Source organism: Opisthorchis viverrini (assembly GCF_000715545.1).
Source record: "Opisthorchis viverrini unplaced genomic scaffold opera_v5_210, whole genome shotgun sequence".
Taxonomy (NCBI): Eukaryota; Metazoa; Platyhelminthes; class Trematoda; order Opisthorchiida; family Opisthorchiidae; genus Opisthorchis; species Opisthorchis viverrini.
In genome coordinates, this window is record NW_008751866.1 from 577452 (window position 1) to 603868 (window position 26417).

The 26417-nt window shown below is 46.4% G+C and overlaps 2 protein-coding genes across 2 annotated transcripts in view; one reads left to right on the forward strand and one right to left on the reverse strand.

Moving 5' to 3' along the window:
- T265_08267 (hypothetical protein) overlaps positions 1-20425 on the reverse strand; it is a gene marked incomplete at both ends in the record, with an annotated part of 47841 nt that extends 27416 nt beyond the window's left edge. Inside the window, 8 exons of the mRNA XM_009174015.1 lie at positions 7600-7804; positions 8255-8451; positions 10373-10681; positions 14702-14785; positions 16835-16973; positions 17888-17955; positions 18395-18523; positions 20266-20425. Of these exons, the coding sequence (XP_009172279.1) occupies positions 7600-7804; positions 8255-8451; positions 10373-10681; positions 14702-14785; positions 16835-16973; positions 17888-17955; positions 18395-18523; positions 20266-20400 (1266 nt within the window). The remainder of the gene's footprint in view (positions 1-7599; positions 7805-8254; positions 8452-10372; positions 10682-14701; positions 14786-16834; positions 16974-17887; positions 17956-18394; positions 18524-20265) is intronic.
- The window catches only part of T265_08269 (hypothetical protein), a gene marked incomplete at both ends in the record, with an annotated part of 38041 nt that continues 15136 nt past the window's right edge, over positions 3513-26417 (forward strand). The window contains 2 exons of the mRNA XM_009174017.1: positions 3513-3601; positions 3960-4157. Coding sequence (XP_009172281.1) covers positions 3513-3601; positions 3960-4157 — 287 coding nt within the window. The remainder of the gene's footprint in view (positions 3602-3959; positions 4158-26417) is intronic.

Below are 26417 nucleotides of genomic sequence, written 5' to 3' on the forward strand. Positions count from 1 at the left end.
AGCGGTGTTCGGCTGAAAATGCAAGTACATTACCATTCTTACGGAACACGTCGCCATACATGTTCAAACCCCCAACCTGGAGGACCAGGAGACTGTGTTCGTCGGACCTCTACCCATGGACCAACCTGGTATGAGAGACTCTGTGAGTGTCACGGGGAAACTCCCCGGTATAGCTCAATGGATCGCTGAGGTGCGCAAACCGTCGCACCACGGTAACGTCCAGTCTCTTCATGACAGCTAAGAGCTGCTCAGCTTCATCATATCCCGAGCTCTGATGGTCAGGAATGGGACGCGAACGTACCTAAGTGAAAACTGAGGAAGTCTTCTTGGGATCGCTTCCATCCATCCTCGACACGATCTCAGCTACCGATGTGAATGCGCATTTTTAGACAGATAGAGATAATACTTAGCTGTGGAAACCCATGGAAGGCGACAAACTGGATGGCAATCTGTGTGGTACTGAGAGGATACGAATTGCGGAAGGACCCCGCATAACTGCACGGCCGGAATAAGGAATGATGGACCCTCCACCAGCTGAGGCGATGGCTTCTAGCCTCCAAGATGGCTAGCCCTCCAACATGTCCTGAAAACTTGTACCGGCTACGGGCAGCCGATATTCGGTATCCAAATGGAGTAGTACCCCACCATTAACTATACGGGGACATTATAACATCGGTAGGTTTCACATCCGCTGCGCTCTTAATACTGTGGTGGTCCCGGTGACTGACGTAAATTCGGCAGTCCCACAGGCCGGGGAATACAGAATTCAAGTTGAGATTGTAAATGCTACCAGTCAACTCAACATCATGCCGAATCGAGGTCTCTGCAAGGTTCTCTCACTCGGCCATGGAAGAAAACATCTCAAAGTTCTTCCAATAAGTTTGAGTGCACTGGACGAGGGATGATACTAGCCGATATGGAGTCGAATCTGCATTAACCGTGAACGACAACAAAAACTTCATCCCATTGGTCCTCAATTCGTGAAGAACCGCCATCATTCATTCCAAAGGATGCGCCTTCAACACCACTGTAACATCCGCACGCACATCAGTTATGTATGAAAAGTCCAATAATGAAGCCGAAGTTGGTGGACAACAGTGGACTATATTGGCTAGAACTTTATTCCATAAGGTCCAACCATGTCAGGAAGGCCAAAGGAGAGCAGCTAGACCATCAGTGACGAGTCCCTGCATTGCCAGAAATCTTATTAAGAGGAGGCCTAGAAGTGGAGTCTCAATGTCCCTAGGAGATGTGAACGAAGGTAATTCTCCTAGGCGACCAGCATGCCCATATTTTTGGAAGCAGCGAGGCTGCCTTGCCCCGAGTAAGGGTAGGTTAGAAAAGGCCAGCTCTAAAAGCCGATCACCCAACGGTTGACCGTGACCACCGGCGCATTACTCAATACGATTAAAATACCTTTAAAACCGAAGAGATTAGTGCTACTCAAAAGGCACTTGTAGTGCGGATTCGCATCAGAAGTGAGACAATAATGCCTTACTCCATGTACTTTCGGGCTAGACCAACACCAGCAGCTGACCGGATAAGCCTCCTGGGTCATCAGCTCCGGAGAGCATTCCCAAAGAAAACCCTGCCGCCCGCTGCCTTGCTGGTCAGACTTTTGAATGAGCGGCTACAGGCAGGGCCGCTGAACATAACCCTACATCCTCCCACTACTTTGCGAGTCAGACTTTTGAGTCCAAGGCTCCCGATGGGTACCTCGACCAAACCTCATTCAAGGGCCTGGGCAACCGCGAAGCATCATTTGGCCACAAACTTCTGTGTCCACCGATGTCCCTCCCCAACTCCTTCCCACCGCACAAGCAAACGTCGCTGGGCCACTTGGCTGTCAGTCATCTGACAGAAGGGCTTACGCTCCTCGCTGCTTACTAACAATAAACAAAATGACACTTTTCTAAATCCACCAGATCGTTTCTATATAAGAGCCTTTAAAGTCCGTACTCTATGTCAAATTGGCAAACTTTTGATGCTTGTTGAAACCTTATACTCCCTTAAACTTGATACGTGCTGCGTCTCCGAAACACGCATACAAGACCCAAGCGTGGCTATGCATCTCAGAACGCCAAGGATAATCTCAGCTCTCTCACATTTCCCCCTTCGTATGTCTGGTAATCCACAAGCGATGACTCGTGGGATGTATGGTGTGGGAGTGCACTCAGCCTTAAAGTCCGTACTCTATGTCAAATTGGCAAACTTTTGATGCTTGTTGAAACCTTATACTCCCTTAAACTTGATACGTGCTGCGTCTCCGAAACACGCATACAAGACCCAAGCGTGGCTATGCATCTCAGAACGCCAAGGATAATCTCAGCTCTCTCACATTTCCCCCTTCGTATGTCTGGTAATCCACAAGCGATGACTCGTGGGATGTATGGTGTGGGAGTTGCACTCAGCCCCAGGGCCGGACGCGCTTTTGTTGGATTGGATCTCAGTGAACAGTCATCTTTGCACCGTCCGATTATCCAATTAAATCAAGCTCAATGCCTTTCGGAATAAAAAGCGCTGCCTGTTAGTAGTGTCGAATTATGCCCCAATGGACCGAGAAGGATACTTTCTATCCAGACTCATTCGTCAAGCAAGATGCATTGTCACTTTCAGTCTTGTGGGCGATAATGAATGCCCAAGTAGGTAGTCTGGGCTCCTTGGAATCACATTTTGGCGGTTGATTCGGAGCAGATGCTCGTCGCACAGACAATGGAGAGCGACTTCTCCGATTGAGCGCTAATCAGCAACTGTTTCTGGAAAGCACGAACTTTCAGCATAGACAATCGTATCGCATAACTTGGAGGCCACAAACTGTAAATCAACCGTGGACCCGGTTGGATCACGTGGCCATCAGCCATCAGTGGAGAGTCACAATTCAAGACTGGGGCACGCAACTTGATTCCAAACACGCCATGGTGCGCGCACGCCTGACGATCGTTTTCCCCCAGGCCCTCTCAAGTAAGCAAAAAGCATCTTTGGAAAACCACCACAGATCAAAGTGTCTATCTCAGCAGGTCAACAACTCTCCACTGTAAGCCAATACTGTACTAGCAGTAAGCACGTGGATGAAGCGTGACATAATGTGGAAGGAGCTATGTTAGCGGCGTTCAGTCCGGCTTCTCCAATTCGACCACAAGATCACTGGATGTCGTCGAGATAGCTATCCACGACTGATGCCAAGATATGATACGAGCAGGTAACGATAGGTGAAAGAGATGGCTTACTAATTCACTCGCAAAAGCGTTGACTGGAACGATGTGCCAAACACTTCGAAGAACGGTTCAGCTGGCCTACCGCAACACAGCCTGTAGAGATAGTGCATACAGGCAAACGGAAGGTAAAGATTGATCGCCCGTCGGAAGAAATAAAGCACGAAATATCGGTACTGAAACGTGAGAAGGCACCAGGACCACCACACTTCAAGGCGGAGAATCCCTGGTAACCAATCTAACAAAACTAATTGCTACCATAAGGAACGGACAGGTGTCTATGAATGGGGCGTCTTCAAAATGGGTATGCGGGCGCTGTGTGAAAACCACCGTGGCACCAGCCTGGTAGCTGCGGCATGGAAGGTGCTCTCTGGCTTCATCCTTCGAAGGTAAGCTGAACACAGGAAGAGACAGATCCGTGAAAACCAAGCTGGGTTCCGTCCTTTAAGAGGATGCATCGATCACATTCCGACAGATACTGAAACAGCGGCACTGCTTCCAGCAACCAACAAAGGTTACGCTCCTCGATGTGAAAGCCATATTTGACTCTGTAGACCGTCAGGCACTACATTTTCTGTGGAGCAGAGGTGTCCCCCATAAATTCTTGACCCTCCTTAAGACACTGTACGCCAACTCCCGTGGACGTGTGAAGTTCTACGGGAAGCTCTCTTCTGAGTTCAGCACACCCAGTGATGTTAGACAGGGCTGCCCTCTTTCACATTTCCTCTTCAAATTCGTCATTTATAGGACCAGAGAAGGCTCATTATCAGTCTCTAATGCTTGTGGGGTCGAAGTGCTCCCCGGGCCTCCGCTCACAGACATAGAGTACGCAGACCACATAACTCTTCTGGGATCTTACCCCGTCGTGATGCGAACAATATCAAATAATCTGAATAATTCTACCTCGCGGTTCGGCATGCGCTTCACACCTGCAAGATGGCCAAAGTAGGTAGAGCGCGAATTTACTGACCGGAAGGTTCGTGGTTCGAACCCGACTTCCGCCTCTCGACTTCCCCTGTCTAGGCTTGGGCATCCTGGCAGTATCCCATCCCTCGTGCAACCATCGGGTCGCATAGCAGTTAGGCAAGGGTGCTACGCTACAGCTGAACGATTTTTTTCACACCTGCAAAGTGTAAAGTGCCACTGCAAGACTGGGTGACCTCGAATCCTCGTTCCGTGATTGCGGACGAACCGATTGAGGTAGTAGAAAAATTTTTTTCCTGGGCAGCTGTATCAGTCCCGGTGGTCTGGCAAAAGATGATATTTCCATCCGGATTGGGAAGGCCAGAGAAGCTTTTGTGAATCTACGTCACCTGTGGCGTAGGCGTGGCATCAACTTCTCTGTCAAGGGTCGATTTTACAATGCTGCGGCGCGCTACCATACTACTATGCGGATCAGAAGCCTGGCCGAGAAATTCAAAAGACTTTCAGTGTTAGACCATCGATGTCTTCGGAGCACTGCCAGAATCTGGTTGAAACACCGGACTAGCAATGCTGAAGTTCGTCGAATGGTATTCAGGAGAAATAACTCGCCCTTGATAGACGAACTGATCACACTGCATCGGATGCACTGGCTTGGCCACTTGCTGCGTATGCCAGTCGACCGACTTCCTCGAAGGGCTATTTTCGCACGACCATGTGAAGGGTGGAAGACAGCTAGAGGCGGTCAATGACTTGGCAGCGAAGTGTGAAAGCCATTACCAGGGAATTCAGCTGCGCTGGTCATTGCCGTCTTCTTGGATGGGGACCCCAGGACTGGCCATATCAGTGGGTAGAGACACTGTCAAACATGGCCCAGTCGCGCCCTCAATGGCGCGCAATCATCCAAGCTATTGTTCTAAATTCATAACTCCCTTCCCAATTCACCCACAGCCCACTGAGAGAAACGTGTTTACGTAATAATTTATCAGATCCCGCCTCCAATGCATAGCTACCTACCATACATCCGCAAATCATCGACGGATGAAATTGTAGCAAATACAACCACTGTACACGTACGCGGTTCTTACAGCTGATAATGATGATGATGAAAGGCCCGAAATACACTTCTAATTTGCATCACTTGTGGCGTCCAAATGGCGCACCTCTTCATCTCAGGTGTCGTGCGCACCAGCCTACAGTAAAGGCTGTATGGTAGCGAGACATGACTTCTGAAGATAGATATGAGGCGAATTCAGGTTTATGAGCACCGCAGCCTTAGAAGTGCTGCTGGTGTCGGAGGGCATCAACGAATTCGTAACGATGTACTTAAAAACAAGTAGTTGATTTTGTAGGAAAACATCCAGCCCCATCAACTGTCGTGGCTCGGCCATGTATCCCGCATGGCGGAGCAGCGTTGACCGGGACAAGTATTGTTCCCTGTGCCTCCATCATAATGGTGGAAACTACATGGATTACGTATGACTTCTGGAAAAGAATCCGAAGTGTGTAAGTGAAGTGGCAAGTCCTCCAGGATGGGGTTCCCATCACCCCTCCTGCTGTTGGATGGAATCATTACAAGAAACTACGACTGTGATGTTAGTGCTCAGTTTCTTTGCAAAGGAAGTGTAGGCACCTCCGAATGCTTGCGACAAACCAGCACCAAGTCCCGTCCCTCACCCATTCTCTCCTATTCATTCTGAGGTTTTAAATATCATCAGATAAAAAAATTTGTGGTTGTACTGGAACCGAGCATGTCAAAAATGATGTTGCTGTGTCCGATGATGAACTTCCTGATGGACCAGACAGTGATGTCATTCGTACTGACCAGAAGATTCGCAGTTTGAACCCAACCTACGGCACCTCGATTGCTCGTGTCCAGGTTTGGTCAACCAGTCCTCCTGCTTCCTTCGGGTGGTATAGTAACTATGCATCAGGTGTTATAGCTGAAGGATTGTTGCTTCACAGCCCACGACGACGACGACCATGTAATTATAACAAAAATAACGGCGAAAAAACTTCCTTTGTGAATCGGCTCACCTTAGTCACTGGCTGACACCAAATCAACATACCCAGCATGGCATCAACGTAAAAGAAGGTGAGCATCAACTTACTGACCATATGGTCCCGGTTCGAACCCAGATCACGCATATCGACTGATCTGGTCTAGGATTGAACCACACAGCGTCTGCGGTATCCAGTTTTCTTCGGGTAGCATGACAGCTAGGCGCTAAAAACTGTTGCTGAACGAGCACCAATATTCAGTGTTCCAAAATCGTTCAGCTGTAGCACCCTTTCGGTGCCTAACTGTCATGCCACCCGAAGGAAGTGCGAAGGTTGAGAAACTGCCAGGTTGCCCAAGCCTAGACAGGGACGTCCAGAGAGGTCGGGTTTGAATCACGGACCTGGTCAGTAAATTCGCACCCTAACCACTTGGGCCACCTCGCCCAACATACTTGTGAATATCCTTCATGTCATACATACCTATACGTCCCGGTGTGCAAATTCACAACGAACCGTAAGCTTTCAAACGACCGGTGGGAAATGGCAAGGTTACCTTCTTTCTTCCTTCACGTTTGATTGTGCCATCAGTACCATTATGTACTCCACCTTTTAAGGGATCAAGGTTGTTTCTATCGAAACCACACCTACGAAGGGATTAGTAGACCTGGATTATGCGCACGACATTGTCTTCTTATTTGACGACCATCAGTCATACAAACTCATTTCGACAGAATTTCGGATGAGCCCTGGCTTCGGTGTGTCCAAAAAATGGCGAAGTGCACAGTATTGTTTCAGGGTTTTCCGTAGCACCATATTACGCGCTATCTAGCTGCAGTGAATTCACAGTTGGTGAGTGGGCAGTTGATGAATCAGAATCATTATGTAATTAAATGAAACCAATCAGGTTAAAGTGGTTGGGACACTACCGCGTGAACGCAACTACTGCTATCCTAGCATCGTGTCCAACGCCGCTCAATGTTTCACTAGACATCTTTCTAACAGTTGTTTGGGAGTTAAACAGCACTGTTTATACTCATGATGATGTGAGAATATGCCCAGTTCTCATCACCTAATGTGAGGTCTGACGACTCCACAACAGCAAGTTGGATGTGAACAGTTGCAATCAAATGGAACGCGTAAATAGATCTCTCGCCATATGAATTCACCTTGGTCAACATCAATACGAAACTGAAAGACACACGTCGGACTACCCGTAAACATGCGGGGGGTTACTTCCTGGCTTAATGTCCAGTATGGTTGTGTCAAATGCTATAAATGCGCATCTATTTAGTCCTGGTGATAAGTCAGCTGCACGAAAGCTGGACAGCGTCTCGAACGTGTAAGAACGTAGTCTAATACACTGAAACAGGAGTTGCTCAACCAGTCTGTAATATCAACCTCTAAAAAGCTAATATACGAACATCAGGACATCACACGCTTGACAAGCATGCCGTAAAATATTCACCTGAAGGGCTTGTACACTCATGCCAATACAACGTCGAACCGAATTTCGGCTTACGACGTCCATGGGATTCTCGACCTCATCTGGGGAAACTCGCAGATTCTCACAACTCGTCACGGGTAAAGGGCTGACAGCAACTGCAAATTGTTTTTGCTCGAACGTTGAATAGAATATCTCTGTATCTCGGATGCGCTGAAAGAGTTTGTAGCTGAGAAAATTTAAAATTTTCAAAGACTATACTTTGTTAGGTTATCAAGAACAGAACCAGAGAGGTATGTTTGATCAATGTAGGACAGGGCAGGAGTTAAACGCTTGCCATGATTTCCAAGAATAATCCCACCTCCCGCGAAGCCATTTAAAACGCTTGACTACAAAATTTATTTTGAAAAACGGAGTGAACCTCAGAATTTGAAGTGAAGCAGAGTCTCTGGATAGCGATCAAAGACCGCACCGACCAACTTCGATGGAGAGATGCGGAATGGTACAGAGCGTGCGCCATATGACCTTGAATTTAAAAAATCGCACTCTCTCCAGGGCAAAATATTAATTGGTCCAGTTCAGAAAAATATCTGCAGTATACAGCAACCAGACTATAAACAAAAGAAAGCCCAGCGGCACAACAAATGCGAAAAGCGACCAATTCATAGACGAGTATCACCAGTTTGTCGAAGATCTAGCGACAGTCTTTGTGGTGATGAGAGAGAACTCCGGACTCCTGAAAGATTCGAACAGAGATTTGCGTTGTGCCACTCCGGTAGACGTCTCTGGCTCTTCTGGTTTTGAGTGCGCAGTAAAAGCGGTAGCGGCTTCGCCAGCCTTGCTAATCGGAGATGTTGCTTCTGGCTTGATCTTGCTCTACAATAGTCAGCACAGATTTCGATTTAAATACAAGTGATGATTCAAGAGACATCAAGACTCAAAGTTATTCAACTCGTGTATCGGGGGACAGTGAAACTCACATATTATCTAAGTGCTCTGTATACCTTCTTTCGGGAAACTGCGCATAACATCGTTTCCAGGATTAAAAAGGCAACCAAACATACTTTCCTGAGCTTTATCCGAGCATTACCGATCTCACAGCTCCCATGGCTGTCAGGTGGATCATGTACTGTCGTACCCGATACACAATTCCACCAATGGACAAGCGGAAAAAACCGGTGACACCTACTAGGAAATTGGCCCTGGTTCTGGACCACATTAATACAACTTGAATGTGCAACTCGGTCGTCTACTTGGCGTGACAGTAAGCTCGAGTGGCAGGCTTTCCTTTGGTTGAATCCGTCGCGTATCAAATCGGCTGTCTGATGGGTCCGAATTCGAGCATACCAACGAGTGTAGTTGCATGGCTCGTGTGTTGCAAGGACTTTATACTGGCGGCCGAAAGTAATGGCTTTCCCGAGAACGTCTAGACAATCTTCTTGATTGGCTTATGGAGGCAGGCAAGCTGCTATTATCTCGAGTGTACCACGTCTATCATCGTTCACAGTTCAGGAGTGGCCATTATATTTGCATGCAATTCGATTGGAAAAAGCAAAGTTGGAGCTACTCGCCCTCACCTGATATCATTGTTCTCAGTCAGCAAGCCAACTGGAAAAATGGTCGAGCCACTGGTGAAGTTGTTCGAAGTGTCGTAAAATAATGAGACAAGTTCTATCACTATATCACCCTGACGAAGCACACGAGGGTTCTGTCAGGCCCTGGAGGACCAAACCAGCCAGAACTGTCACGTAGGCCGTGATTCCTGTATAGGATTCGAATTCGTGTTTTTTTCAGTTCGACAGCCTCGTCTGGAAACTTGTTGTTGTGGCTGTTTCGTCCTATTCTCTGCCAAGCTGAAGAGACATCGACGAGGATCATTCCATTGAGCGATCCTTTCTCATTCACCTACGGGAACTCTCGCCTAAACCAGCATATGTAAATTTGCCTCCTAAAGGAATGTGCAAGTAGCATATAAACAGAGCTTAAACTTCACTCCGAAGATAAGCCCTCGTCGATCACCGGATTCTAATTACGGCCAGCTACACAAACCAAGAAGCCTCAACGGAGACCACCTCCCGCTGCGTGGCTAATGAAGTGGAGCTGGAGTTGCCGCTTTCGAAGAATGGAATGTGTATGCGACTAGAATAATACCAGAGCGTTTTCAAGGGTCACAGCTGCAACGAGTCTAAATGACCCCCCTCATTTTAACGGATCGGACATCGAAAGTAGTTTGGCTTCCTATAGTAGTGGTTTGATAATGTCCGCAGTCTCTTAGACCATAGGTATGTGGAAAAACTACCGGCAAAATAGTGCTGCAAGCGGACAGTCGGAAGCTGCCCCAAGCTGGAAATATGCTCCGGCAAACCCCGGCTGTCGAACAGGAATTACAACAATTGGAAGCAGAAATAAGTCATATACAGTCCGGCCCCCCACTTACCATCAACGAAGCGTGAAAGTACGTGGTGTCAGCGCAATTCCAGGGGAAAGCATTATTTCAAGAATGACCCTTACCGAGATCCTAGCCCTTAAACAGACTGTGTTCTTACGGACATCAATGTCAACTCCCATTAGTTCAACCCGGCGCTCATTACTAGCACACAGCCAAGATCAGGTCACAAGTAGCTCACTGCGTCCAAAGCGAATGTCTAGTACCAAAGAATAAGCGCTGAACACCGAAGTATAATAATAAAAAAGGCAAAGGAAAGCCGTGAACAGTTCCGAAAAAGGGAACTCTGTTGACCTGACAACAAATGAGCATTAGAGATCGAAGCACAACGGTCACAGTTGAGAGCACTACCTGATTTGTGGTTAGAGTAAGAGCACATGGATTGAGAGGTGATGCGATCGGTTCCTCAACGGGTGCCGGGAGTTTGTTACTATCGCCGAACTCGGTCGAGCCCACTTTTCTACTGAAAGTTTCTGCTGACGCGTCGACATTGGAAGGAGAAACCTTGTGTTCAACACGTCTGGCGCACCAGTTCATAAACGCGATACGGCAATGCTCACTGACACATGCTGTGGAACAATACTGCCCGTTCCAACGTGGGTCATGCACAACCGGCTGGGTGCACCTCGGATTACTACAAATTCTTGGTTTTCCTGGGTTCTGGAATGAACAAAATAGTGGGAGGAGTATCAGCCCACGCCTATCATTCGCCTACCTGAATTAAATGCGCTGCATAAGCAAAGATGAATGTGAAAAGGCAAAAGCACGTCATAATGTATCCACACTGGTTAATTTTACATTTCATTAGTGCTCCAAGATCAGTCCTAGTCAAATCTGGGGTCTTCTTTCAACGGCCAACCTGGTTCACCGACGATGGTGGCGGTTCGAACAACCACAAATGTCATTGATCTTGCCAATAAGTTCGTTTCACCAATGAAGGGTTAGATAGAGCTCAACGATTAAGGCACCAGCTTACGGAATGGAATGCCTGTGGTTCGAACCTGGGGTCAGCATCTCGAACACCCTTGTCTAGGTTTGGGCAACCTGATAGAATCCCAGCCCTCATGCCTCCTTCCGTTGGCACGACAGCTAGGAACCCAAAAGGTTCTACAGCTGAACGATTTTTATCGAATGATTTCTCTAAGAAAACAGTATGAAGACTTTTTGAGATAAGGGTGAGGTTAGGGGATTTTTCATGGGGATTCCGTCCTGTAAGTGAAGTCAACCTAGGCTGCACCGTGGTGCTTCAAAATTTATCTCTGTTCAAGATGATACTGTGCTAAAAGAAAGCAAACACGGGCATGTTGCGACACGTATGTGACCAAATTGTCTCTTGCGTGATACAGGACAACGATGCAAGAAGATTTTGCGGTAATCGAACATTCCGAGACGGCCGGTCAGAAAATTCAAAGAAAAAATAAACAGAAAATGTGGCTGGTGAGATTTTGGAATTTATTGTACGGGTACTTCGTCCTAAGAGTGAATGGAACCAGACTATACCGATATGCAAGGACTCACTGCAAAGCCGTTTCGCATATATTGGGAATCATTAGCAATATGCATCTCACGAGGAGGTGAGCACTGAATCATTCGGCCTCCCAGGTGGGTGAACAAGCAGTGCTTACTTTGCAAGTAGACAGGGGTCACGGGTACGAGACTCCCTGGATTTTCGGGAGATGCTCACTGCTGATGATTCCCAATAAGGATGAGACAGATGTACGGCTTTTCAGTATAATTTGGTTTCACTCACAAGATGAGAAAATTGTGAGGTCTAAACACAAACATTCTAAAGACAACGTTACGAGGGTTTAGACCAGGGAAACTTGCTATATTGATCTCCTGGTATTCGTTTTTTTTACTCAAATTCTTCGCCGATGGAGAGTTTGAAAGAAGTTGTCGGGGACGAAATAAAAACTGCACTTTTCACCGAAAAAATACGCGCAGGCCGCTCGGTACTGGAATCGTAGGTTTCCATGGTGCCCTGACTACTCCACTCAACTCACTGTGACTTTGTCAAACTTAATTAGTGTCGATGAAACGGATCAATCGAAACAGGTGTCAATGTACAGTCGGAACAGCGTTTCAAAAGGAATCTGAACTCTCGCCTGTTGAATACTCGGATATCATGCTGTTATCACCGCAATTGTAACAGTACACTGTGAAATACAACAAGCGTTCAATCTGTGGTGACCTACAGGCGACAAAGCTATCAAGAAATATTCTCTCTGCTTTCTACAACCAAACGAAGTCAAAGAATGAAGTTAAGGTATATCCACATCATACGGTTGGATTGATCGCCACAACCCGGGTTACTTTGAAATTACTAGTTGCACCGTGCAACCTCACTTTACCGTTTTCAGCAATTCTGCACTCGCAGATTCAAAACCCAAAAGGGACCCACCTACATTATGAGCCCCACAAGTCACACTACTTCATCCTGTATGCAACTGTTGAAACCGTTGTTGAAGTTAGCCGAGAAACGTTGAATGTACTAGATGCGTATTCATTGGTCGCTACGCATATCTAAGTGTTCACAAAAGAGAACCTGGTAGCACAAGGCCTTGGACACAAGGCGTTCAAGACATTCGAGTTTGCAGAACGACCGATCAAAATCAGCAAAGGGACGGGCCGCTGCCTGTGGGATCAGTGAATATGGCTTCCGGCTTGTTGTGTTACTGTAAGGTGTTCAGCCGCAAAACAAGCCCATATAGAATGGTTCAGTTGGGCGGCATATTGAGTTGGGTTGGAACAACTGATCGGATCGTGTATCGTAATTCCATTGCATTGTAGTTGGCGCTGCTCAGCTTCCAGCATGAGATACACGTGACCTTTGCCTGTACTTAGTTCGAGACACTGAGAGATATGACGACTAAAGGGTGTCAGTGGCGTTCATTCTATCCGTTTCTATCCCGATTGCCTGACTAAGTGTAGGACGAATGGGTACCCAGGATGTTCTTGGTAGACCAGCCCTGGGTTCCTCCCTGAGTGTCCCATTTCCTTCTTCATTCCACTATAAAACATTATTCAAATAAACTGACATGGTTGTGTGGCAGTGAAGCATCCGTATTCTCACCGGGTGTAACGGTGATACTACTGGTGGAAGTGGCATGCGAGTAGTATGTTTTCTCGTAAATCCGCTTTGCGTCTCTTGAAAAGTGGGATCTATTACGGAATTTGTGGAGTCGCTTTGTAGCATTTGCTTGGATTTGAGCAATAGTCAATGAATATCCAGGAAAGTTCAGGGAGACGCGTTCAAGGAGAACATGGATATGCAGCTTTTGTAAACAAGATGCATATGAGAGTTTTGCTTCCCTGTCCACTAATCTGTAACTGTTCAGTTGGCAATTTCTAATAAATAAATCCGCAGCGATGGCCTTCTTCCTTTCGCTGATATTGCTGCCAATGATGATGACGATTTAGTACATATATGTATTTTCATTACACTCAATTACCTACAAATTTCGCGTTTCCGGGATAGAACTACAGACGCTGCGTTCAAAGAACACTGTGGTGACACCCTGATCAAACAGAGTAGTGAGTCCCACTCGCATCGACACCAGAGGAAACATACTAATGTCGAAACCAGCACTAGCTGTGAATGGTAAAGTTGAATCGTTCAACCTCAAGGTGTGAATTTGATCAATAGAACATCGAAGCCATTTTTACTGAATTTCAAGCACGCTCATTTTTTCGAATAAAATGGCCTCCCCTGAAAACGGGGCTTCTATAGCCGAATTAATGAAAGATTGACAGAATGATTCATTAATCATCTGAAGAACGCGTCAACGAAAGACTGAATGAATGAACGGTGTTGATTCCTTTCTCTTCCGACTACTCATGAGTAGTGTGATTAACGCCTGTTCATTAAAACGCCGTTTGTTTTTCTTTGGTGCTCGTACCCACGGCTTTTGCTCCTGCTTAAGGTCTCCTTATTCCTCAGTAACTGATGTCAAGATTCGTTGCCTGTCCGTCTTCAATTACAGGTTCGTGTCAGCTCTACCCATTTTCGAGTGTCTGCTCTGATGGGAAAACGGACTTGCCGGGGATCAAACTCAGAGCCCCTCTGATGGTACGCTGGGCGCCACAGTATGGCTTTATACCGCATCTGCCAGACAGCCTTTGTTGATATTTGTTTTTCACGCACCCAAGCGTGCAATTCGATTTGGCACGTGACACGAGCTGCTGCATCGCCCCGTCATCCGAAGATGGTTCCTCGTCTCTCGAACGTACTGATTATTTTCTGCGCCGTTATCTCTGCATACGGCCTATTTACATCGCCTGACTGCCCGTATCTGTACGTTCGTACACCATTTGGTACTTATTTGCTATTGCTTCTAGAAAGGCTTGCTGCCACACTGCAGCGCACAAACGATTGCGCTGTTATTTACTGTACGTTTGCCTAATTCACGATGTTCATTAGAACGTCTGTCCATAGAACCAGTACTCGACAGTTCTCAATACAGCACCTACTGCCCCCGTCTGCCTGCTTCTACTGCCTACTGAATATGAACTGCGTACTGCTCGATTGTTGCAATCAGCCTGTGAAATCCTTAGCTGCCTGGACCTTACAAACAGCACTGTCAACATGTTGCTGAACCCTGTGGAAGTGTAAAACATCTAAAAGTAAGCATAAACAGGACTTCGTCCGAAGAAACACAACGAAAAAACCCGCGGACCTACCAGACTCAAGAGCCGTGTTTTATAGGACAGGAGGGATTGTGTGTCGCCTTGCTGGACGGATGCAATGCCCCGTTGTTGGTATTCCTGCACAAGGCAAAAGTAGGTTGATATTAAGCAACGAACGACAGACAGAGAAAAAACGGATGTAAAGTAGGTCCAACAAAGCAAAAGATCTATACTAGAGGATACCCTGAATACATGGAACCTCCAATAACACATCGAGAAGTGTCCCATAACGAGTAATTATCCAGTTCAGCAAGGTAAAGTGCTTTTTTGTCAGTTANGGGGGGGGGGGGGGGGTAATACTAACCATCCAAGCGAAAACACAGAGGAGAGTGGAAACGTAGTACTAGCGTCCAATAGTCAATCGATCAATGAAGGACGATGAGCTACGGCTGTCTGTGGACTTAGTCAGTGCCACATGGATAACAAGTAGACGTCGCTGAGGATCCATTCAGCTCTCGTGGGATGAGCGTGTTTCCATCCTATAATCGAACCGAATTCCCCACTTTACTCTTGGAAGGTATACATACCTCTGGAGAAAGTGTCTTCCTAACCCGGCTTTTAGGTCACCAGGGTAGCGGCTGTTCTCCAATCGCATTCGTACACGATCTGATAGGTATGAGAGCTCCAACCGAGATCTGAATAGAAACCTTGCGCACTCAAACGATGGACGTCAGCACAAAGGCTGCCTCAAGGTTCACTTGGTCGAATCCGAAGTACTTCTTTCGCACAAGCGTCGCTCGTAAGACTAGTATTGACTGATATTGCACAGGATACATTAAATTTGATATAATTTAGTGACAAGTGACGAACCCTCAGCCAGACTTAACACAAACACTATCCAATCGTTTGACCGACCAGTGAAAAAGCAACTCGCGTGGGAGTTCTCAAACTTCCCCGACAGACAGTACTCCTAGAAGGAACGGTTGTTCGTCCACTATATGGGAGCGTTCTGAAACAATTGGAATTCGCATTAGCGAGCCCACATTAGTAGAAGAAGGCGAGTAAATGGAAATGAAACAACGGCGATGGAGGAATGACCATTCCGGTCGTCTGAGCGACAACTGGCTGACTGCACCAGGGAAAAAGAAAGGTAATCGTATTGGCTTATGGTTTTTATTTACGAAAACAGTAAAATTTTAGTGAGAAGAATAGTACTACCTTTGAAACTGGCCTAATGTGCAGCACCGATATCATCATGTTCCAGCCACCACATTACATACGGGCATGTCGGCTGTCAAACGGTCCAAAAAGTGAGCGGGTGAGCGGCCAAATGTTTCCGAAGAGCGTCTACTAATGGTTGTTCAGTAGTGTAGAGACTACTCACGTTTTTTCAGCAAGGAAGTGGCGCAACACCACCGGAGGGAGCGAAATTCGTTGGCAGGTTGTACGATGCATTGGGATCAGACAGTATAGTGTGACGGAGTGATATATACTCTACATTCTGAGGGAGCTGAGTATATTTCGAATACATTCCCAAGTACCTATGGAAAGCCACATTCACGGGAGCTCGAATGCAGCAGCATTGTCCTCCAAACGGCTCTCACTAGAACTGAACAAACGACGTAGGTGACAAACATTTCGCGTTCAATTTGAACAACAATTTAGCTGGAAAGTTCAGGAGAAAGACCAAGGTGGAAATTCTGGTTAGAACGCCTTCTAGAGGGAATACGGGAGGTGTCCATGGGAACTCACAAGCAGCCACGTAGAATTCAGTAGCAACAATCGCAACAAATTCAAATTTACCCGAAAAAAACTTTAACAGAACGAATGCTAGAAGCGCCTGAGTATACTCCTATCAACGACTGCGTCTACAGAGATATAACAACAAAGGATTCATTGCGTCAACCGAGGCTAAATCACACCTGACGTAAGAACGAGTGATCCCAGACAAAACGGGGATAAAGATCGTTCAGCTGTAGAATCCGTTCGGCGCCTAACTGCCATACCACCCGAAGGTTGCACGAGGGCTTGGATACTACCAGGTTGCCCAAGCCTAGACAGGGGAAGTCGAGAGGCAGAGGTCAGATTCTAACCACGGACCTTCTGGTCAGTAAATTCGCGCTTGGCCATCTCTCTCAAAGAAACAGTGGGATGAATCAAACAGCGAAAACACGTAAGTCCACCCACCTGTTTCTTTTCAATGGGTAGTTCATCCCATCGAGCCGCTATCAGACGGACCATTTCGCCAAAGTTTGCCCCTGGATGCGCCGCCTTCACTTGGGCCTTTATCTCATCGAAGAAGATTGCGAAACTCTGTGTACAAGATCTGTGCACGGAAGGCAACGGGAATGAAAACAGAAGCAACGACATTAGTAGTCTTAATCGATTTTGCAGTGGATCAAAGGTAACGCCTGGGTCACCGAGCGCATAAAATCGCGGGATACTATTTTCAGACCCCAGATTGGAGTGTATCGGGTTGTTCCAACAGGCCACCTATGATTGTTACGGCGATTTCTCTTAAGTATTCGATTCATTTCTAGCGTAGATGATCACCTACCCGTCAGTGCAACAGACAACTGACTGACCCCATTTTTGAAAGGCTGGCCGGCTATCGATTAACCATCATAAAAACACTTCCACATAGTAGAACACGTCGACCTGACTCGTCCGATGTGTAACCGTCTCCTATCGTTCAGCTGTTAAACCCTTTTGGTGCCTAGCTGCCATGCCACCTGAGGGAGGCACGAGGGCTGGGATACTGCCAGGTTGCCCAAGCCTAGACAGGGGAAGTCGGGCGACAGAAGTCGGGTTCGAACCATGGACCTACTGGCCAGTGAATTCACGCTTCAACCACTCGAGCCACCTCTGTATTAGCCCGTTCAAACACAGGTAGTAGTGGCGGGAGCAAAGATTTGGTGTACTCTTATCAGAACACAGGTCTCCAATCCACCTCCAACATCCATGGCCGAGAAAGACACTGGGTTAGAGTCAGAGATAGTCAGTTTGCTCTTCCTACGACACAACCACAAGTGGCGTTTGATGTAGATAAAGAACACAGTGGTCTTCTCCCAAAAAACGATCGATCTGGTTTATAAACAGGTCGACTTTCGAGTTTGGAGAAGGTATCTGTTTACACAGTGTTTCCAGCTCCGTTGACCCAACAGTATCGCAGTAAGCAACTTGCAAAATCCCGTTATCAGTCATAACCCTCATGGGGATCTGGGAAACCAGACTACTTACTCGGTCCGATGTTTGCGGTTGCGAAATATCCGTTTGCGAGCTCTCGTAAATTCTCGGGATGCGATCAGCTGTTTGAAACAACGAAAAGATAACGGATAATGGAAGGGTTCATTGTTTGGAACAGAAAGCAAATTCACTAGGCCTGTTTGCACAAGAACTAGTCCGGAGCTGTTATGCACGCGGAAGCATTTATGTGAATATGTTGGTCTCTTATGGAGTAAATTCAAACCAGAATAGCGAATATACACTCATTTGCAAACTAATTTGGTTTCTCGAGAGACTCACCTGGAACCCAGCTGAATCTCTCGTTTGCGATGTTCTCAGGCTGTTGATGGATTTTCAGCAACCTTATGAGTAGTACATTACAAAAATAGCAAACCAGAATAGTTTATTGGTTTATATGACTACATAATGGTGCGAAAGCCGGTCCTAACGGAACAGGACATGATAGACGACGTAAACAGAGAGAGGCAAAGTAGTATTAATCCATTTTGGTGACAAACGCACCTCAGTAACCGGAAGGGCGGCTAATTTCTCTGCTAACGAGCCAAAAGCTCCTTCGTCGTCCGAATTAGATGAACTGGAAGAAGAATCTGAAGGGGGCACCTCGTTCGATTGAGTGGGCTTCCGGGACGCCTGGAGATAAACGGCACATGAAAGCAGCAAACGGCAAAATATTCGCAAAGGCAAGGAAGCTACAAACTACCACAATTAGAAGTCTAGAGTAACACTCTCATCACCCTCGATAAACGAATGGCCATCAGATGCAATACGACTTGCTGACATACTTGGGTCTCACGCCACACTACTGAGAAAATGCTTGCATGTCAATCGTACTATGACAACGCTAATCACAAGTGACGCTCGATAGGAATGCGGCGAATGGCGTCACTAATAACCAACTACTAAATACGAGTGCACTTAACGCGTTTTAAACACCTTGGAATTCGAGGGTGACGAATAACACTAACGTCATTTATAGAGCCAGCTCAACAGATACACGCATGCGCACGATTGACCTTCTATTCTCGATACACTCTAACCTTTGTACGGTATCGATTGGAGTGATCGATTTTCCGTTGACTGAGATCTGTTCATATTGCTTGCGTGGTGGACTTCGGCCCTGATGCAATACAAGCCAGACATATAAGATGGTCTGTCCCTCTTCTTAACCGTTGGAACTCGGGGCTAGAATGCGAATTCACAACGTGGAAAAACAACTGAAAGCTAGCAACGATGAGGGTGTCAGAACACTGCTATCACATGTATGAGAACCAGATTCATGACAGCTCCGTTGTCAGGCCATGGCAGGTCTGTGGATCCAATGTGGCATTTAAATTGCTCTTGGGCAGCTAGACAGTATCTCAGCCTTCGTACCACCTACAAAATGCAGGCCAGCGGTACACGTCAAGGGCGCCACAGCTGAAGGACTATTCTTATCAATCTGTCGAAATATAGGTAGCGCAATGGTGGTCGATTGGATGGTAGTTAATCTGTTCGCAAGCCCTTCGCCAAACTTGCTGAACAGATCAACAACCATTCGACAAACCACTAGTGAACCACTGCTATTAGTTATTAGCATTACTACACTCACAGGAGACGTGACCCTAACTTCGGAACCAGTATATTGCACGGTTTTTCAGCGGCTGACACTGGCGGGTGTGGAGACGGAAATCGTACCACCATTCACCACATTAACTCGATTGTCAGCACAGAATTACTTCCGAACAGTATACATTTCCTAGTCTGCTCTGTCCCATAACCGACAGATCAGTTGCACTACTTCCGGAGACTAACATCACATCTGATTCGAACAGGAATGTATGCGCATTCTGTGGGGCTTATACCGTAGTGTCTACCTGATGATGATGATACATCTGACAGAAGTTGAACGGATTTATCTAGAAAGTCGTGAGCAAGCATTCCTACATCGTTCAGCTGTAGCCTTTCGGTGTCTAGCTGCCGTGTCACCCGAAGGTTGCACGAGGGCTGGGATACTGCCAGGTTGCCCAAGCCTAGACAGGGGGAGTCGAGATTCAGAGGTCGGGTTCGAACTACGGCTCTTCTGGTCAGCAAATTCGCGCTCTAACCACTTGGACCATCTCGCCCCAAACAGGCGTTCCTATGCCATGTTTGGTAATAAGCCCCTCTGGCATTTCGTTCCAATACAGAAACATGCGTTCCAAAAGTCTGAAGTGTCGGAAAAGAACATACTGTCCTAATTCTAAATGAGTGATACGCGTCTCGAAAAACAGCTTACAGTGCTAAGGAAGAAATTGGTGACTGAGGGAACGAAAGACATACAAAATTGGATGGATGTCCCTGACGGCGAAGATTGCTAAGCCAGATAACTCTCTAAAAACCTCAAACAAACTTACTTTCTGCGTAGACAATTTAGTGTCAGAATCCTGGGAACCGGAAAGTTCGTCCTCTTCTAGCGAATCATCAGACGTGTAAGTAGTGATTGAAGGCATAAGCTTTCGGGGTCTGTCTCCAAAGATACAATCATCCATTATACACAATCATGCAGAAGGGCTAAAATGAGATTCGGAAACACTGTGATCAGCAGGAGGATACAGCGAAGGCTAGGTTTTGCCAAAACCACATCACTAAGAACGGTTTCATGCTTAATGTGATTATTGCATTTTTTATTTCCCCTTCGACATTACACATCCGGGGCACGAAGTCATAAACTGTGATCGGTTGTTCTTGCAAACTCCACTTCGTTTTCAGTATCCCAGCTTTCATCCACTTTGATTGCATCTTCCCGTCATGTCTACCCAACTGATGGAATTACTTCAAAACAAAGCAATTACTAATAGGCAAAACAGATCGTAAAGCACTGAAGAAAACGGTCAATTAGTACCTCTAGAAAGCGTCTTATTGAGATCATTCCTGTTCGCATTGTAAACCCGAAGCTTACCGACATTCCTATGTATATATATATATATATATATATATATATATATATGAATACTTTGCATGTCTATCAATCACGCACTTCACGAAAGTTCGTTTCTGCATAACGGCAGATCAACCAACCGGCCTTATTATTCTACTCTCTCGATGTGTTTCTCTAATCCACATCCTCTTGAAAAGGAACGTGGGGTTTTCGATTTACGAATGAAACTTCCAGTTAGATCACCAAACAATCACGAAGAGACTGTTGCTGTTCATCACTTCCCGCTGCAAGGTGTGACTAATCCATACGAGTTTAACATTCACAGAAGTCCGAGTGAACCAGAGATATATTGAATGTTAAGTTGGGGAATTGGGAAAGGATGAGATAATCGACCGTAAACGCGTGTTGGACGCGTCGTTTACTGTGTACTGCCATCAGGACGCTTTCACACCATCCCAGATCTGGTAATCTCACAAGCTGTTAAGTCTAAGGAATCAAATACAGCGCGGGTGTCCAGAATGGCAACGATGGTGGTGCGTTGGTACTGTTGACAATGTTCCAATAGTCATCGCGGGATGATTTGGTCAACGCAAGCTTTTCCAAGACGAAAACCAGTTTGCTCTTCTTGCCTCAGTTCTTCTGTTGCCGATGACCTGTGAAGAATGATGACGAAAATCTTAAACGCTACCGGTATAAGACTGGTTTGCTGGTGATCACCGTTCCTTGTTTTCAGATCCCGTTTGAGGATCGGAACAATCTGAGTGTATCCTCAAGTCCATATTTAAACGAATAGAGGATTTCCTCCAAAAGACCATTTTCAATTGGTTATTTAGACTCAATATAATTCAGTAGGTTACGCAGCTGGAGTGAGTGCCGCTGGTTGGAGTGAGCTCATTTGTTAACAGGTCGGTTGACACTGGTGATGCTGACAGCCATATTACGGATAGTTTTACTGATATGCGAAGCCAAAGAACATGGCCAACGTTATTGGAAGGAAGGGTTGACAACTGGCCCCAGTTGTATACGCGATTTCCTCATCTTTCTCCCTTGGGCGAGATGGCCCAAGTGGTTAGGATGCGAATTTACTGACCGGAAGGTCCGTGGTTTGAACCCGAGCTCCGCCTCTCGACTTCCCTGGCTAGGCTTGGGCAACCTGGCATTATCCCAGCCCTCATGCAACCTTCGGGTAGCATGGCAGTTAGGCACCAAAAGGGTACTACAGCTGAGCGACTTCTCTCGTAACTTCTACAGGTTCTGCATATCAAGTCACGAGGTGCTGGTTAGCTGACGGTTAAGCTCCTGACGTGTTGTGAGCGTGACCTTCCAGTATGGCTGGTTAAGCACTTAGTGACTGAACCTTAGCGACTTATGTTCATGTCGTATATTATGTAGCTGCTATCCAGTCTACGCTTGGGCAACCTGGCCGTTTTCCAGCCCTCGTGGTGACATGGCAGCTAGGCACCGAAAGGGTGCTACAGCTGAACGCCATAGCTAACAACATTAAAATCTAGTTTGCATTAGAAGGTTTCCGTAATTGTCGGGTCGGGGGATTTGTAAGCTTATGAATGATCACAGGAACGCAGGTATATCTTCACACATAAGATGAACTGTTCGGGGTCTACACAGCCATTTCAGTAAGACCGACCCGTTTCAAGGTTAGATAAGTGCAACGTGGTTAGTTTTTGTCCTGCATTGATCGGTGGAGAGGTAAACTGCAGGTTGCCACATACAGTCTGCATAGAAAGTTTAAACTGGTTCGAAATAAGTCGCGAGGTGAGTACATACTCATTGAAAGCTCATAACTCACATGCATACCCGAAAAATGGGACTACCAAGACGTTCGTTGAAACTCGCAACCAGAACAACATCTGACCATTAACCCGCACGAGGCTTTGGTGGCGAAGAACCCACTAATTTGCCGGCATAAAGTCTGTTTTGCAGCAGATAAAAACTGCATGTCCGATGGTAAATGGAAATTCATACACCGCAATAGATGCTGCCAAACCTCCGCAGCATCGTAGGTGATGTACCGTTTTTCAAAAAGGGGTGTTTCAATTCAAATTACCTGAAGTCGTACAAGTGCGTTTCTGACAGGACATCTCCACCGGGACTCAATGCCCGGTCTTTCTTCGGAATGTCATTAAATGAACAAGATACTCCATTACATCTCCCGTAGTCATAAGATCAGTTCCATTTTACTTACCATTGTTTGTTTCATCTTTTTAAGCTGTCAGAATAAGATCTGCCGTCACGTAAAAGCAGTATATATATATATATATATATATATATATGACGAGATAAGGATAAGCAATACTTTCTTACAACAACTTCTTGGAAGAGGTTTGAAGTTTCGTGGTATTATGAGGCTTGGTGGGACTGTAAGGGGCAAATTAATTTACCCATGTTTCCAGCGCAATTCAAGGGTACACGAAACAGAGGCACAAAAGATTATCAATACCTCCAAGGAAATTGCAAGTGAAGGATTCTGTGGCTTCATTCACTTCCGGCGGTACAGGGCTGAGGTGCGGAACTACTGACTGGAAAGTTTGTGACTGGAGCTAAGACCTAGCTTCTCGACTGCTCCTGTCTAGGCCTTGGAAGCCTGGTGGCATGAAAAGCCCCACTCCACCTTCTGGTTGCACGCCAGCTGTGCAAAGATGAGGTACCACATATGACCCATTGATGATGATGATGATTTACTTACCATTGTTTGTTTCATCTTTTTAAGCTGTCAGAATAAGATCTGCCGTCACGTAAAAGCAGTATATATATATATATATATATATATATATGACGAGATAAGGATAAGCAATACTTTCTTACAACAACTTCTTGGAAGAGGTTTGAAGTTTCGTGGTATTATGAGGCTTGGTGGGACTGTAAGGGGCAAATTAATTTACCCATGTTTCCAGCGCAATTCAAGGGTACACGAAACAGAGGCACAAAAGATTATCAATACCTCCAAGGAAATTGCAAGTGAAGGATTCTGTGGCTTCATTCACTTCCGGCGGTACAGGGCTGAGGTGCGGAACTACTGACTGGAAAGTTTGTGACTGGAGCTAAGACCTAGCTTCTCGACTGCTCCTGTCTAGGCCTTGGAAGCCTGGTGGCATGAAAAGCCCCACTCCACCTTCTGGTTGCACGCCAGCTGTGCAAAGATGAGGTACCACATATGACCCACTACTTATTCTCATTCTGGATTGCCGGCGTCACTTAAGTCCATATATCGGTTATTGCTTGCAGCTTCAATTTAGCCCAGCGATATTTCGTGTCGCCTGGATAAGACGACCTAAGTCCTTATGGTATGACCATATAAAGATCTAGGAGAATCAGCAGGGCTAGTAATCATACTGCTGAGGTTTCAGTGATTGATTGAAACCAAGATACTTTTAAGTGCTCAGGGCGTTCACTGAAAAAAAAGACTGATCAACTTTGAGCTCACAATCCAGGTAAGTTGCACGATTCTCAGTACCACACAATTCATGAAACTAACTGAGGTCAAGCTCACTAGGTAGTGTCAGAAATGCTCACCGAAGGTAGCGAGTAGAGCTAGACTTGGGTCCTGAACATCTAGCGTCAATGCAGTTTAAGAGGAATAAACTACCAGCCTTGATAATGTTGGAATTTTCCGATCCCTGTTGGTAGTAGGACTCAAATTGTCGAAATATTTCGATCCGCTTTTGGGAGATTGGTATTTTGTCCACAAATGCATCAACTCCATTTAGGAGACGTGAAAAAGCAATGCATCTGAAAAGTTCCAAGAAATGATCCACTTGTGCAAGAGGATTCATCGATCACATCTTCACGCTCCGATGGGTTCTGGAACAGTGACACTGTTTCCAGCAGCCAACAACGGTTGTTGCTCGATCTGAAAGCTGCCTTCCACTGTGTGGACCGTCAGACACTATGGCAGTGTCTATGAAGCAAAGGTGTCCCCTTTATGTGGACGCGGGAGCCGGCGTACAGCCCCTTCACAGACACGGCAGTCTTGAATTGTGGCTCTCCCCCGGGTTACTGATGCCAACTGCGTTAAGGTCCATACCGGAGCTCCATTCAAGGTGGGAACACCCGTACTTGTCCGTGATTATCGCCACAATGCATGGATTTCAGGTCATATCATACGCAAATGCAGTAGTGTGATGTACGACATATCGCTTGGTCAAGACACATGGACCAGACAACAAAAACAGCTCCGCTATAACATCACTCCGAAAACTCCAGTATGTTCGGGTACCGTACCGTTGGACATATTTCCCGACAGTTTTGAGCTGAAAGTTGACGCACTTTCCAAAGAAGAGAGTGTGACCAGCAGCTCATTGCTTGATCCAGCACCTCTTCCCAGGCGGTGGACAGACAAACGCCGCCGCCAACCGGAACGTATTCAAGTTGACCCACATCGAGCTCGTTGCTAACCTTTCATAAGTGGAGGTGTCGGAGATACCATAATACCCAAAAACTCTGTGTCTTTATGTGTGCTAAAGAACTTTCAGCATTTATCAAAGTCAAACTGATGATATAGATGTTCAGTGTCACTTTTCTGTAGATCGCCTGTTGTTCGGAACATTTAAGCTGAGTCCGAGGTTTCGTCTTCCTATTATTCCGTTGTATTAGGAATCGGGATCAGGCAACATAGTTGGGGATGGAATATCTTCACAGTCCGCTCATATTATCGTTTGCTCCCCGTGTAATCAGAACATAACAGAGCCCGGATAATTGTCGATAGAGACTATCCTCCTCAGCATCAGAACAGCAGTCCATGGGGGCGTAAGCCAACACTACAAACAGGTGCCGCTTTTTATGTCGCGAGGCGCTGAGCCTAATTGAACTGGATCTCGGGGGAGGCGCAAAGACGACTGTTCACCGGGATCCCACCCAGCGAAGTGCGTTGAGCTCTGGGGCTAAGTGCAACTCCCGCACTGTCATTGCTTGTGGGTCACCGGACACATGGAGGGAGAAATGTGAAAGAGCCTAGTTCATCTTCGGCGTTTTGAGATACATAACCCTGCTTGAGTCTTGTATGCATGTTTCAGAGACACGTTAAAAGCTTCCATATAGAAAGGATTTCGTGCATTTAAAAAGGTGTAATTTTGTTTATCGTTATTTGCAGCGAGGAGCATAAGGCCTTTCGGTCAGATAGCCGAGAGTCAAATGACATGGCGACGTTTAGTTGTATGGTTTGAGGGCTATTAGATAATCTAAATAATTCTGCCTCGCGGTTCGGTATGCGCTTCACACCTGCAAAGTGTAAAGTGCTACTGCAAGACTGGGTGGGCTCGAACCCTAGCCTCATGTTTGCGGATGAACCGACTGAGGTAGTAGAGAGATTTGTCTACCTGGGCAGTCCCGGTGGTCTGGCGAAAGATTATATTTCTATCCGGATTGCGAAGGCCAGATCAGCCTTTGCGAACCTACGTCACCTGTGGCGTAGGCGTGACATCAGCTTCCCTGTCAAGGGTCGGGTTTACCATGATGCGGTGCGCTCCATCATCATCATCATCATCATCATCATCATCACCATCATCATCATCATCATCATCANTCAGACATGGCTCAGTCGCGCCCTTAATAGCGCTTGTGCATCCAAGCTATTGCTTTCAATGCATAGCTCCTTTTCCAACCTCTCACCCC